This window comes from Aulostomus chinensis, chromosome 4 (genome assembly GCF_037954235.1).
Source record: "Aulostomus chinensis isolate RoL2024-O1b breed Wild chromosome 4, RoL_Achi_v1.0, whole genome shotgun sequence".
NCBI lineage: Eukaryota > Metazoa > Chordata > Actinopteri > Syngnathiformes > Aulostomidae > Aulostomus > Aulostomus chinensis.
In genome coordinates, this window is record NC_141323.1 from 7,817,343 (window position 1) to 7,833,178 (window position 15,836).

The window sequence follows — 15,836 nt, forward strand, 5'->3', positions numbered from 1 at the left end:
TTCTCTTGCCCCCCCATTGAAACCAATGTTATACCTCACCCCCTCTCCCGCTCCGTGACCTGCCATGTTTTAATGTGCTGAGAAAACACCATAGGGTCTTTGCCCTGAAGTACCTTCAGGCTCAGGCCCTAATTAATAGATAGATAGATAGATAGAGTATTAGTCTCAGGAAGCATTCTGTGAATCACATGAGTTTCTCTGGCCATCTCCTGACCTCAAGGAACAAATGGACAAACAGTAGCAGACAGGATGAAGGGGGGAAGTTGAGAAGCAGCTGATGAACAGGTGATACAGTCGCTGCTGTGATAGGGAAACCATCTGTCCTTTGTTGTTGATGGTATAAAGGTTGGGACATTGTAAAGATCGGTAGAGAACATTCGGCAAGAGTCTTCTCTCCATGCTGCATGTATTAAAGAGACTTGATTCATCACACCGAGTCTGTAATTCTTCAGAGAATTAGCAACTCTCAACGATCTACAAGCAGAATTTCCCTTACAGAGGGTCCTCACACAGGCGGTCCTGCAGGAGGACATTATTAGGGGAATAACGGGGATCAGTGAGCGGCTTGACCACCTGATAAATGTTCTGGGATGTTTCGTGGACAAAATAAATGAATCTGGCTTCATGAATCGTGTAGTAGCTTCTCACCCATTCACACTGTGAAAATTAAATTCTGGCGTGCGAGGACGGCTGCCCGGCCGGGATCGACGTTCATCCCTCCAGCCTCTGTGCATCGATGATCTGCACATTGATGGAGTGGAAACCCTTACGATGAACGTAAGCGTGTTCCTCATGGGACGGTGCTTTTATGGCAACATGAGTGCAGTCATTAGAGAATTAGACATTAGAGAATCCGGCTGTTGCTGCAGATTAATATTGGCCTGTTCAATGATCAGGTCCACCACCCAGGGCCTGGCCCGGCTGTGGGTCGACTGACTCACCCCGGAACGGTCCGCCATCTCCCGCTTTTTTGGACCCGATGTATGTGCGGTTATCAAATAATGTCAGTTACCAAACACCGCCACAGGGTGTCGCCAACGGACCAAAGTGCAGTTAACGCAAAAATCGGCTTTCAGCCAACTTCTACGGCCCCTCCAGAGTTGGCGTGAAAGAACGCAAGGATCGACGAATTTTTCGCGTTGATACATCTGAACGTGAGCGTGGATCCTGGCGTACGCAAGTTTTACTTATATAAACCGCGTTGATACATGAGGCCCCTGGGGCCTTGGGGATCTTCAACGTCCCGAAAGCTTCAAGAGTCCCGGGGGCTTCAGCAGTCCCAGGGGGTCATCAGGGGGGTTCACGTGGTCCTAGTAGCTTGGGGAGTTCATCTTTTCCAAGATGAGATGTAGCAAGATTGGAAATGTTCAGAGGCAGATTCAGAATCAATATCAGATCAGAGTAGATCATAGCGTGTGTGTGTGTGTGTGTGTGTGTGTGTGTGTGTAAAACATCACTCAGCAGATGTCTACAGCAGAGCAGCTGTATATTGTTGCCATGGTAACAAGCAGTAAGCAGACAATGAGGACTCATGCTATCTCCTTTAGTGAACAGGTAAATAATCATCTTCATCACTCTTCTTCATCATCAGACTTTCAGACAGTAGATACATGATTTATCTTCATCCTCAGTGAGATTAGTATGAGTATTAGTAGTAGTAGTAGTAGTAGTCGTAGCCATGAACTCTCACTTTGGCTGTTACAGGTGAATCGGACATCCACTAAACTTGAACCTATCCCTTTGATGGAACTTTTTATTTTGGAGTTTTTGTCCAGTAATTTGTTACTAGACTGTTGTATTACTGTAATACATGTACTTCATTATTATTAATAAGCAGAAGACTCCTGCTGAGTTCCTCCTGATAGGAAGAAAAATGATCACATCTCCATCTTTGATCATTGATAACTGCTTTTGTGGATCTGCACAAACGCCACATCTCCTCTAAGGCAGCTGTCATTGGACCACTGAAGAAGCCTCCTCTAGACCCTGAGGTTCTAGCCCACGACAGACCAATGTCGACCTCCCCCCCCCCAAAAGTCCTGGGGCCTCATTTATAAAACCTGGCGTAGGATCCGTACTAAAAGTTTACGTACGCCGAAAAGCTGAAAAGTGCCTACGCAAAAAAAAATACAAAAAATCCAATTTATAAAACCGTACGCACACCTGCACTTACACTCCCTTTATAAATCTCAGTCCAGCCGGAAAGTTGTGCAGCAGGATTTGATTCATCTCCCTCCCTCTCCACCCCCACATTCACCATGTATGGTCATGCAAATTACCTCATGAATGTGTTTTGCATATAAAGAAACACGATGGATCCACGGCATTTCACGCCCAATCATGGCATCAACCAGACGAAAGAGGAACTTTTCAGAGACCGAGATGGAGATGCTTGTTGATGAGGTGGCGGCGAGACGGGAAACTTTATTCGGCGGCCATTCAAGTGGAATGACCAACAAATGAAAAGTCACTGAATGGCATGCGTGGCCTCGGCGGTAAGCACGGCTGGCATGGAGTGCAGCGTCGCCAAAATAAAAAAGAAGTGGTCCGATCTGGAGGTGGAGGCCAAGAAAAAAGTGGCTTTGAACTGCCGGAGCACATGAAACAGAAAACACATGAGACGGGCAGTGTGACACGAGTGTTTGAACAAACGGCTCCGTTATCTACCGCCGCTGATGTGGTGAAAGTTGATAAATCAACAGTGTAAAAACAAACAAAAAGATTTAGTCACATTTATCCTTCAAACAAAATCTGATAAATGCATGTGGAATTTGTTCTCTTGCACATGTAGTCTACATTTGTAAACCAGGCTATAAAAATCTGAATCTGCTAAATCGAAATATTCAGAGTGAAAACTATTGGTTACATTTCAAATCAAACGTTGTGAATATAAATCCTAAATCATGGAAATGTTAAATCTGAGACACCCCACAGCTGCCATGTGGTTTAATGGATGAGAAGTGTAGCACTTCTTAATCGTGCTGGCAAGGTTCATTTTCTGTGACGTTGCCTGCACCCCTTGATGACTTTTGACTGAGCAGAAAAAGTAGCATTTTTACACATATTTATAAGCGCTCTTTCCATTAACCAGTTGTTCTCACCTTGTCACAATTGTCTCCAAAATGTGCGTAAGCAAGGTCTGTAGTTTGTTTAAAGTTGCGCACATTCCTACACTCGTCTTTTTTTTATACATCCCAACTCTTGCGTAAGTAGTTACGTACGCACTTCCAAGCCTGGTTTTGTGCGGACGCAAGCTTTATAAATGAGGCCCCAGGAGGTTGATTGGAGAGTGATTTGAATAAAGATTGATTGATCTCCAGCAGCTTGCCAGTTCTGGTAACAGTGAACCCACCAACATTAAGATTTGTATAAAAATGAGTCTAGATTGATACGATCCATTCAAATGAAACTCTTAGTGTTGGCTTGCATGGTCTTGACCAACCCTGAAGATCAATTTGACAACAGGTTAAAAGTTTGACCTCACCATCTATTTTCATGAGTGTTTACATTGTTGGTTCTCCCTGAAGGCATCCAAACTATGAATGAATCTGGAATTCTGTAGTCAACAAATCATGAAAGAACTCCAACAGGTTCTATGTTCTAGGTTCTTCTAAACAGCCTCCCTCTGACTCCTGCTCTGCTCACTCTTGGCGTTCTCTCCATGAGTTTCATGAGGTCATCACCTGAAACGGTTCTCCAACAGTCTTGAAGGAGTTCCAGAGGTGCTGAGCACTTGTTGCCTTCACTCCGTGGTCCATCTCATCCTTAACATCTGGACTGGGTTCACATCAGGTGACTGGAGGCCAGGTCATCTGGGCCGCCCTCCATCACTCTCCTTCTTGGTCAAGTAGCCCTCACACAGCCTGGAGGTGTGTTTTGAAAGACTGAGTGACCTTCAGGTCTTAGAGCACTGATGGACGGTGGTTCCTCTCTACTGAGCTGATGGTTCCTGCCATGACATGAATTCTAGCAGTGGTCAAACAGAGCTGTCAGCTGGGGAGCAGCCTGACTTCTGCTCAGCTCAACTGATGCTCCCAACCAGGAAGAAGGCAGGAAACTCCACCACTGAACCCTGACAAGGTGAACCTGAGAGGGGAAACCATTTCAGGTGATGACATCATGAAGCTCCCTGAGAGAAGGACGAGGGTTTGCAGCGCTGCAGCGAAGCAGAAGGAATCCATCCATCTATCCATCCCTCCATCCATCCATCCCTCCATCCATCCATCCCTCCATCCATCCCTCCATCTTCTCCCTCTCCTCCTGTTCAGGGTGGTGGGGTGGAGCCTATCCCAGCAACCTTCCCCCTGGACAGGTCACCAGTCCATGGCAGGGCCAACACATAGAGACAGACAACCATTGGCTCTCCCAGCCACGCCTACGGTCAATTTAGAGTCTGGATTAACCTGGTCCCCTCTTGATGTCTTTGGACTGTGGAGAAGGCTGGAGTACCAAAGAGAACCCAGCAGGAACAGGGAGAACATGCAGACTCACACAGAAAGACCCCGCACCAGAGCCGGGGCTCAAACCCGGAACCTGACAGTGATGACCACTGCTCCGACTGTGCCACCAACTTTGAGGAATCTAAACAATATAAAACATATTTACGGATATTTAATAATTTTTTCTCTGCTACATAATTCAATTTCTCTTGCTTCATAATTTTGATGTCATCAGCATGCATCTACAATGTAGAAAGCAGTAAAAAAATCAAGAAAAAATATTGAATTAGATGGTGTATCCAAACTTTTGACAGGTACTGTGTGTAACACAATAAAAAAGTGTTATTGTTTATTATTGTTTATTATTGTTTATCACACATCAAGAGTAAACAACTGAAAATATCATAAAATATAATATATGTAAAGCATATGTATAAACCCCAGGGTTTGAGGTCCTCCACAAGGGAAGAAACCATGAATGTGTCCTGAACCATTTGTGTGCTCTAGTTTCGAACCATTCGGTACAGCAGACCAGCATTAGCAGGATGCGTGAGGAGGCCTATCAGTCCAGCCAGAGGGAACACTCAACCCACACATCCGATTTATGGTTGCAGTCTGCAGCAGGAGCACAGTTCTTGATAACACTGGCTGCACATCATCCACCTAGTATGTGTGTATGTGTGTGTGTTTAAGAAACTTTCACTTTAATTCAAATGAACTGTGACACTGACCCCTCCTGCACCAGACCACCACACAAACAAACAAACAAACACACACACACACACCTAGACAAAGCGTTTACATTAACATGTACATAAACCATGCAGAAGCCTGCTACTGCCTTCAGAGGGGTGGATCACCTCCAAATCCTTTTCATTTTATCCACTGGTTTGTTTAGCGCGCGCACACGCACGCACACACGCACAATGAAAGGGGGGACTGGTGGGCTGCAGCTCAGCTCTTCAAACCCAGATTGAGAACATTAGCGTCGTAGAAAGCCCTGGCAGCTGCCAGCATGGATTAGGAGAATTTCATAAACTTGGCAGCGTGCGGCCCAGATCCCCTCGATCATTGTAATCCTGCCAGCCTCAGTAGTGGATTACCTTTTCATTCTGCCTCCAGCCTGATGGGGGATAGAGAGCCCAGGGTGCACAGGGGGCTCTGGATTAGCCTGCTAGCACACCGCTGCATGATCATATGACATACCAGAAGAAAGGGCTTCATAAAAACACAAAGTGAGTATTAAGACCCTTTGTGAGGCGACCAGAGCCGAGACAAGTCATCCTACGATGGCTCATATCAGAGTTTTGATCACTCAAACTTGAAGTGAGCAGAAAACTCTGCAGAAATATGACGTTTCATTGGAACTCGTCAGCAGATCTTAACTGCGAATCAAAGGACACACCCTCTTCATGACATCATGTAGAACAGTTCCCACTGTTCTTTTAAAGAGAGAAGCAGCCGAAGACCCAGCCAGCTTCATCTGTGTTTATAATGTTGGACCAGAACTTTAGATCATAATAGAACACAACAGCACCAGCTATGAAATCACAAGTGTAGCCCACATATGTCCCTTGCGGTCCTGCTGAGTGATTCGTTGACAAGAAGACCTGGACCGCAAAGCTAACCCAGAGGCACCCCCCCAACCCCATGTCTTCATTCATTCATTTAAACTGAAAACATACTACTACTTAAGTGTGAAATGTTTACATTTAAGGCAAACAGGTATTTAAGTGTTGCATCACGTGACATCACCAGGGGCGTCCCTGTCATGGTCCCCAACCCATCACAGGAATCTAGAAATGTACTCGGCCCCAGGAACCTTCATGGACTAAATAATGCTTTAAACATTCCTGGATCCAGATGTGGATGAGCTGCTGTATAAACCCTAATCTCTCCATGAATTTGGATTTAAATAAACATAAAACTGAAACAAACACCAGAGTTAAATCCTGATTAGTGAGGGTGAAGGAGCCTGATGAGCTTCAGTTTACTGCAGCACACATCTCAAGGTTTTCAGCTCTGGGATTTGTTTCCTACTGCAATGCACCATGGGACTCATCGTAGACCACTGCCCCCCCAACTTTCTCTGCCTTATCAACACCTTTACCATCATTATTTTACTGCTATCAGTGAGCTGAGAGCTGATGGACACGGCTGTCTGTGACAGCTGACTATGGGGACCTGCTGAAAGAGATTTTGCTGAATGCCAACGATGTTGCTGCTGACCTTTGTTATCCCTCTGAATGAGTTTCTTAGTTTAAGGTTGAGAGATGTGAATCAGCAGACAACAAAAGATTTATAAAACAGTGTCATCAGAGACCTGAGGGCCTGCAACTTCCTCGGACAAAAGAGACAGAGCTGGCTTCTCTTACTCACCATGTCGTGGTGCTGTTAAATGTTTGCTTAAGCCCAAGTATTTGAGAGTCGTCAGTTTCAACATTTTGCCCATGAATTGCAGCTTTGTTGTAAAAGACTTTAATGCACCGTTTAACAAGAAATTTAAAACAGAACCACGGGACGTTTCAGCATCATTTCACAGGATTGTCATGGCTGTATCATTTGAAAATCTAACAGTATACTGATTGTAAAACTCATTGTGGCAGTCCCTTGTGTACATGATGTGAATGAGAGAGAACGCAAAATTGGAGATCCACCTAATATTGATAAATAACTGATAACCTGGATCACCACCCAACAGATCAATCCAACTGGCTGTCCTTTGGCACAAGACTATTCACACCCACCTGGTTTGGGTCCATTTGTCCCACTGAGGTAAGTCTGAACTCAGGTCAATGTCTACCTCATGTCCCCTTGCCTGCATCACAACTAAGTTACAGACCTGATGAGGTGATTAAGTTCACCTGCTGTCTTTGCTGAGGAAGCTAAGCTAAAAACAGTATCAGCTTGATGGACGGATGCACACTAACAGCGAACTGCAGAACCCACACAGCTGCTGATGGAAGCAAACGGCAATGAGACAACATCAGTGACATGTGGATGTGCGACGCTCATGCAGTGACCAGCAGCTCATCACAGACAGAAGGCTGTTCAACCACAATGTTAGGCCTGGGGGCCTGGGGGCTGTGTGTGACTGTGTCTTTGAGGTTGTACAGGAAACTATTAGAGAGAAGATTTGCCCCACCTAGCCAGCGACCCACTTGAGAACTGTGTCCCCCCCCCCCCCAAAAAAACTATTTTTAACACACACACACACACACACACACACACACACACACACACACACACACACTAAAATAAGACTCACTTGGTTCCATCTCATGTCTGTGATTAGTGTCCCTCCCTTCAGAGACACACCTGGCAGGAACTGGAAATCAATGTAGTCGAGTACATGAATCCATGGTGAGGTTTGTGTGGTCAAGCAGAACCTGAACGCAAGGAAGCACGAGGCAACAGCCAAAACAACAGTAAACTATAAAACCAAACATGAGAAAATGAAACTGTGAGGTTGACAGGCTGCCAGTGGGTGAGTGGACAAGACAAAGAGAGACACCAGTAAGAACCGAAATACAAACTCAAACTATGACGCGACAAGAACCAGAGGGAGATGCACTGGGCGGAGGACTGTTTACTGACAAGCCACAGGTGAGACTCACAATATGGCAGGAAACACACAAGGACAGGAAGTGGCACATGAGGGAAGTGTCAAAGCTTCAAAATAAAACAGGAACTTAGCAGAAACATGACCGAAACTAATATAACCACTAGGAATTGTGCTAGCACACTGGTACTAGTACTAACAGTGTGAACTAGAATTAACCATGTGTACTAGTACTATCACTGAGATTAAAACTCTGTTCATATCTTTAAAGTAATTCAGTGTTTCAGGGGACAAAAAATTGTCCATTTTCAGTTGCATCAAAGTGACTTTGATTCTTCTCTTGTGTTTACAGTATCACACCAGGAAATACACACACTCAGGTGTGACTGTACTAACCCTAACCATCTCAACTGACTGCCTGACCCTAAACTTGACCCTAAAACCAAGTCTTGACCTTCAAACGGCCCTTTGAAGATGTGAGGTCCAGCGAAAATGTCCTCACTTTCCAAAAATGTCCTCACTCTGTGGGTGAACGTATTCTAGTCCTCCCTGTGTAGCAAATACAAGAACACACATCCACCCACACACACACACACACACACACACACACACACACACACACACACACACACTAGGGGTGTGAATCTCAGCACTGAGGACGATTCGATACACATCTCGATGCACTGCCAGCGATACGATACTTTTAACGATTATAATTTTCTGCCGATACGATGCGATACGATTTACCCTCTTCACAATGCGATACGATGCGATGCAATTTGTTGCGATATGATGCGATTCAACATGATGCAAATAAGCAAAGAAAAAAAAAGAAATTAAATGAACTACCCTCTGGCTCAGGCCCTAAAAAAAAATTTAATTCAGTTTGGTACGACAAAAGGATTTGGCTTTATTCCTCATGGGCACTGGCAGTAAATTCAACAAAAGTGCTGTTTGTCTTTTTTACTATGCACCACTTCATGCAAATTCTTTTTGCCATCTCAAAACAGCAACAACTTTCCTCACACTTTCACATCGTCTATGCAATCACAATAGCAGTGGTTCTCTAACTTTTAAATTTCAAGGACCATCATAATTCTGAGTCTACAAATAGAACCAAATGAACCCATGAGTGTCCTTTGGGTTCCGTTTTGTAGTTACACGGATTAGACAGACCTGCAACTGTTAAGGAATCTGAATCAATAAAATCCTAAAGGATTCCAATCCCAAACCTACATCACACAAGTGCTCTGTCCTAGTCGGGTCATGTTACAGTACATTATTGAACAACTAATGCACGGCCTCACATGGTGCAAGTAAACCATTCAATGGCCATGACACCGTCTGCCAAACTGCTAGAGTTGACTTTCTAACTGGCCACTGAGAATCAGTGATTTGAGTGAGTTCTGCAACAATAAGAGAGAAAAACAATTAAACAGTAATTACTGCTGTAAAAAGTACAGTACACAGCAACAACAAAACACTCAATGAGCAACCTGAAGTGACTTTTTCAACAGTGCAATCAATGTTTCTCCGGTGCCCGGCGAGGAACTAGACGGGGAAGCGGGGAGGTGGCGGTAGACTTGTCGGTGATGTGGTGTACTCTTCTTAAGTGGGTCCGCATGTTTGTCGTGCTGCCGTTGTACGGCTTCCTAACGCGGCATTCTTTGCGAATGATGGACGTTTTGTCGAGCTTTCCGTCTTTCTTTGCGAATCCGTGGTGTTTCCAAACATACGATTTAAACGTTGCGGGTGCATTAAATATAGAAGCTTCCTCGCTGCTGTTCGCGCGAACGTCCATGCTGTTTTACTAGTAGTGTACTGTTTGTGCCTCACAGCTTCCGTCCGTATGCAATACAATACGCAAAATAATGATGGTGCATTCATAGCTCCTGGGGAACAGCAGATGGGGTGAAGTTTAACATGAAGAAAACGGCGCTTGCATCGGTTTTTACCGATACCCACCAACGCATCGAGATGAATCTAGATTTCACCCATCAATTGCATCACACCCAGTGAATGAGCCGATGCACTCGCATCGCGCACATGCACATCTATGCATCGATTAATATCAATTATTTTCCACACCTTTAACACACACACACACACACACACACACACACACAGTACAAGGAAGCCAGAGAAAGACAAAGATGTCAAAAGAGAAGCAGCATAAATTATTCCTGGGATTTGGGACTTGAGTGGACAGACTGACCCCCTGTCTGTCTGTCTGTCTCTCTCTGTGTCTCTATCTTTCGGCAACCCACCCAATCAACAGCCTGGGTTCTAAATGAATGAATTATTGGAAAAGGAACTCCACAAAAAGGAAAACAGAGAAACCCTTCTTTTATTCCGTCGTATGAGTCCATCTCCGACAAACCGACAGAAGTTTCTTTTCCTACTTCACATGGTCAAGTAAAGGAGTAACCCTTTAACCTTAACCATCATCCTCCCAACAATTTACTAACTTTAACCAATAAAACTGAACCGTTCTCTCTTTATTGATGGTCTGACACTTGCACGGGCGTTTGTATTCCTGTTCTAAGTAGGTTGGAGGCTAACCTGGTCTGACAACAAGCTGCAGAACATGAAACACCTCTCCTACAATGTTTAAAATACTTGAGACCATCTTACTGGGGATGAGAATGCCACGAATACTGGGCCTACTCATCCGTGTCAGAGGAAAAGTTTGTCCCAACAATGGAGCCTTCTTACAGCACAATGAAGCAGCTAGAGAGCAGCCGCAGCTCATCTCTGAGCAAGAGAACACAGTTTCCCTTCTCCACATGTGTCTTCCTCCTGTCCTCCTGCAGCTTAGCCCATCCCCACACTGGATGGCACTGATGTTTGTGGTTTCAAACTGCATGTAACATGTTGCCAACGTCGGAGAGCACGGAGTTCCTGTCGGAGAACCAAAACAACTTAAGTAGGAATGCAGACCTCCAGCCTGCAGAGGTTGAGTATGGGGGGCTGCAGCAGCGCCAGGACTGTAACAATGGGCTGATAGAGAAATCGCCAAGCAGGAATCTGAAAGATGGAAGCAATGCTGCTGACGCAGGGTTCTGTGGATGTGAGACTCGACTCATTGTAATCCAGGCAACATCGGAGGCATGAGATCAGCTGCTAACACTAGCCTCTTCAGCTTATGCTAACCTCTTCAGCTGAAGCTAGCCTCTTTGGCTAATGCTCGCCCCTTCAGCTAACACTAGCCTCTTCAGGTGATGCTAGCCTCTTCAATTAAAGCTAGACTTCAGCAAACATTGTGACAGTGTGTGTACATCTGTACAGAATATGTTGCCTGTAAAGAAAAGCAATATGACTCTTTGGTCCCTTGCCCAATTGCATTGCACTTGGTCATTCTTGGCCTGGGAGGCCAACAAGTGATTTAAAAATCAATAAAACATCAACAATTCAGTCAAAATAGAGCTCATTAATTCCTAATGCAAATACCTGCATCAAAGCAGCACGAGCCAAGTCACACAAGCAGGTGGTGGAAGCTAAGCAAAGGTCATGTTAGCTGAGAGGGAGGAGCGTTGATAGTAGAGCGAGGTTAGTAGTAGGAAAATATAAGTATAAATGTAAGACCAGCAACAGAATACTAGTAGTAGGCAAGTAGAACTACTCATAAGAGTCCTAGCCATCCATCCATATCTGTTCAGGGTGGTGGGGGTGGAGCCTATCCCAGCAGCCTTCCTCCTGGACAGGTCACCAGTCCATGGCAGGGCCAACACATAGAGACAGACAACCATTGGCTCTCCCAGCCACGCCTACGGTCAATTTAGAGTCTGGATTAACCTGGTCCCCTCTTGATGTCTTTGGACTGTGGAGGAAGCTGGAGTACCAGAGAGAACCCACACAGGGAAAGGGAGAACATGCAATAAGTGTACTAGTAGTACGAAAGTATGACTAGTAACTGGAGTAAAGCTGGTGTACCTGCAACCTGACCCGGACATGTTCTCCCTCCAAAAACACAAACATCAGTGTTCGTAGTCAATGGACGTGTAGGTCGACAGAACAGCAACACACACACACACACAACACTGATACCGCGGTTCAGGTGCAGGTTCAAAACTCTGCAAAGGGAAATATTGAAGCTGATTATTTTGATACGGAGCAGGGAAATCGGTGGGGAAAACTGGTGCGGTTCTGTTCAGCTGGAACCTGCAGTCAAGTTGTTACACCAACAGGTACAGCTGTGCAGTTTTGTGTATGATGTCTCTGATTTGATCCAGGTTATAAAAAAAGTCACCTGTTTTGCTTCAGTTGTTCACAAGTATGAAGTTAAATCCAACACTTGCAAAGACACAAGGCCTTTTCTTTTTCTTACTCCATTAATCATCGTTTACTCTTCTATTTCTCCCCAGCAGGTGGGACGGATGTTGGGGAGAAGCTTCGTTATTAGAACTTATGCCCTTGTACTACAGAGGAGCCTGTTACAGCCACTACACATAACGTCTGCATTGTTGTAGCACTGACACGGATTGGGACTCAGCCAACAGGGTTCTGAAGAACATAGGCCAGTGGTTTGGGTTAGACGGGTCCAAATGCAAGTCTTCGCCCCTCATTTTCAAACCAGCTTTGCCTATGTGAATGTGCTGTGTTCTCGCACGTCCCCGAGTCCGACACATGACGGCTGCATGCCACAACACACCTGATAGTGTATATGCGTGTCTGCCTGCATGCTTGTGTACACAAACTGTCTGTGTGTGTGCGTGCGTATATGTGTGAGTGTGTATTCTGCTGGCGTTCATACATACCCATGAGCAGAGGTGCTGTGCTATTTATAGAGCGGCTATATTAGCTCACCATATGTGTCAGCTGCTGTTCTAAAATGGCCACAGAAAGCCTGAGCAAGAACAGGACAACTAATGAAAGTATCTGACCTCTGAGAGACAGTGTGTGTGTGTGTGTGTGTGTGTGTGTGTGTGTGTGTGTCGTTCAGAGCTGCAGGGCAATTTTGTTGTCAAACCAGTCCACAAAATATACATGTATGCAAATGTGCACAAACGGCTCACAAGCCTGGAGAGGTCTCTCTTTCTCTCTCTCTCTCTCTCTCTCCATCACACACACACGCACGCATGCACACACACTAACAAGTCGAGCCTGTTCAGCTCAGCTAAACTCTGAGTCACACTGGCTTGTCAAACTTGGGTCTCACTGACAGCAGGGACTTGTTCCCAAATAAATCCATTCAACTGACTGTGTGTGTGTGTCTTTTTGTGAGTGTGCGCCTGACTGAAAGAAGGAAAAAGCCTGAACAGCAGGAGAGAAGGACAGGTGGAGGAATCCAGTCATGTTGATTGTGTGTGTGTGTGTGTGTGTGTGTGTGTGTGTGTGTGCTACTGTGGAGGCAGTGAGGTGGGTGTTCGTGGGGGGGGGGGGGGTATTCAAACTCACTTGATGAAGCAGCGGGCGCCCTCAAACGTGTATCCTTCCTCCCATCCTGTTGGTAGATCTGTTGGTGAGGTGGGGGGGAACATAGAGGACACATAAGCAGCTGTGCGCGCGCACACACACACACACACACACACACCTGCATGCCTGCAGTGACTGGACTACAAATAGCTCGTTTGGTTAGGACCCCCCCCCCCCCCCCCCGTAGAAATTGCGGGATTGCTCAATCATCGCGCGCGCGCGCGCGTTGCTACGCCTCCAGCTGTTTGAACACGCCGCTCATCTGCAGCGCCGCCGCTGATCTGAGACCAGCAGCAGCGCCGCCGCTGTCACTGCGGGGAATCGCCCCCAGATCGCTTCACGCCTACGTGACCGAACTTTTAAAAAGTGTGTCGCAAAGTGGCCGGGTGGGGGGCGGAGGGAGGGGGGCACGGCGGTCTGCAGGACGAGCGGAACCGCTGCAGAGACCCGAACCCTCCCTCGCGCTCCTCAGCAACTTCTCGCCCATTTTCCTCCGCTGGTGGCTCGCGGTAACCTTTCCTCGGCTCAGCCTACGTTTCCGCCGTTCACGGAGAGCCCCCCCCCCCCCCCCCATCCCCATCCCCGTGACTTACCGGGAGTTTTCCGGTGACCCGTGACCACAGCGTCTCCGGTGACAGGATGCAGCCAGGTTGTGCTCTTCGCTTCTTCACTGTTGGGGGAGAAAACAGAGGAGAGCTGAGGTGAGCGGCGCGAGGGGCGCAAACAGGAAATGTTGCGTCGCAGAAACATCCACGAGCCGCGTGATATTTACTTGATGAAGAAAATGCGTCCATCCCGGGTCACGCCGTAACTCCAGGAAGACGGCAGGCACGAGAGCCAGTCCGGCTTGGGATCCGCCGCCATGTCGAGCTGAGCTCCACTGCTCTGGGTTACTACACACACACACATACACGCACACACATACACACACACGCACACATTCAAACACGCACACAGGCTGGAGAGCGCGGCGCCGAGCCAAGCGCGCGGTCACGGGAAGCAGACGAGAGCGCGCGCGGAGGATGAAGACAGCAGCAGAGCCTCGTGAGGTTCGGCGAGTCAAACCTTCGGTGGAAGCGACACCTCGGAAACAAACACGATCCGACAGGAAACTGGGAAAGGCACCACGTGGTCTCTGCTCTGCATGACGCGCCACGGAGTACACAGATGCTGGGACGGTGTACAAATACTACATCCACAAGAAAATACTGATCAGAATGATTGCTTTAAACCCTGCTCGTGGTTGAGATACAAAAGATACAAAGGAGAATCTTACAGATAACAAATAAACATCAGTTACTGGTGCTACTGGTGGCCTCAGTATATGTATACATATATATACCAGGGCTACTGCCAGGGTTACTACCAGGGCTAATACCAGGGCTACTGCCAGGGCTCATACCAGGGCCACTGCCAGGGCTAAAACCAGGGCTACTGCCAGGCCTCATACCAGGGCCACTGCCAGGGCTAATACCAGGGCTACTGCCAGGCCTCATACCAGCGTACTGCCAGGCCTCATACCAGGGCTACTGCCAGGGCTAATACCAGGGCTACTGCCAGGGCTAATACCAGGGCTACTGCCAGGGCTAATACCAGGGCTACTGCCAGGCCTCATACCAGGGCTACTGCCAGCGTTACTACCAGGGCTACTGCCAGGGTTACTACCAGGGCTACTGCAAGGGATTACTACCAGGGCTACTGCCAGGGTTACTACCATGGCTGATACCAGGGCTACTGCCAGGGTTACTACCAGGGCTACTGCCAGGGTTACTACCAGGGCTACTGCCAGGGTAACTGCCAGGCCTGTTACCAGGGCTCCTGCCAGGGTTACTACCAGGGCTAATACCAGGACTCCTGCCAGGGCTAATACCAGGGCTCCTGCCAGGGTTACTACCTGGGCTACTGCGAGGGTTACTACCAGGGCTGATACCAGGGCTACTGCCAGGGTTACTACCAGGGCTACTGCCAGGGCTGTGGCAGGGTTACTGCCAGGGCTGATACCAGGCCTAAACCCTAACCCTAACCCAAATACTTTGGCTATACCATGGCCAGTACCTGGGACTACTAGGCCAACACCAGGACTGATACCAGGGCTGATACTAGAGGCTAAAACCAGGGCTGACACCTACCTGGGGCCAAAACCAGGGCTGATACTAGGGCTGAAACCAGGGTTAATATCAGGGCTGATGCCAGGGCTGATAGCATTGGAAGCCAGTCCCCCATGACCCCGTTCCCCTGGGTTTTATGTTCCCATAAATGTGGATGGGAGCATTTAAGCACTCATGTCTACTCCCGGGTCACATGACCTGGGTGTAACACAATAATACTACATTCTATTTATAGGTGTATAACTGGGTGTTTGTGAAAGATATTTATGAGAGAAGTGTGGTTCAGATGTGCAGGTTCCAAGAATATTCATT

At 47.0% G+C, this 15,836-nt stretch overlaps 1 protein-coding gene across 6 annotated transcripts in view; it reads right to left on the minus strand.

Moving 5' to 3' along the window:
* The window catches only part of LOC147262498 (pleckstrin homology domain-containing family A member 5-like), a 98,115-nt gene extending 83,622 nt beyond the window's left edge, over positions 1-14,493 (minus strand). For 3 of the 6 annotated variants that reach the window (XM_086201423.1, XM_086201418.1, XM_086201419.1), the window contains exons 1-3: positions 14,189-14,492; positions 14,010-14,086; positions 13,399-13,456 (exon numbers count right to left, since the gene is read on the minus strand). In XM_086201423.1, coding sequence (XP_086057549.1) covers positions 13,399-13,456; positions 14,010-14,086; positions 14,189-14,325 — 272 coding nt within the window. In that variant the 5' untranslated portion in view covers positions 14,326-14,492. Of the gene's footprint in view, positions 1-13,398; positions 13,457-14,009; positions 14,087-14,188 lie in introns of all 6 variants that reach the window. The other 3 variants (XM_086201421.1, XM_086201420.1, XM_086201417.1) reach the window with 2 other exon arrangements.
* Between the last annotated feature and the right edge of the window lie 1,343 nt (positions 14,494-15,836).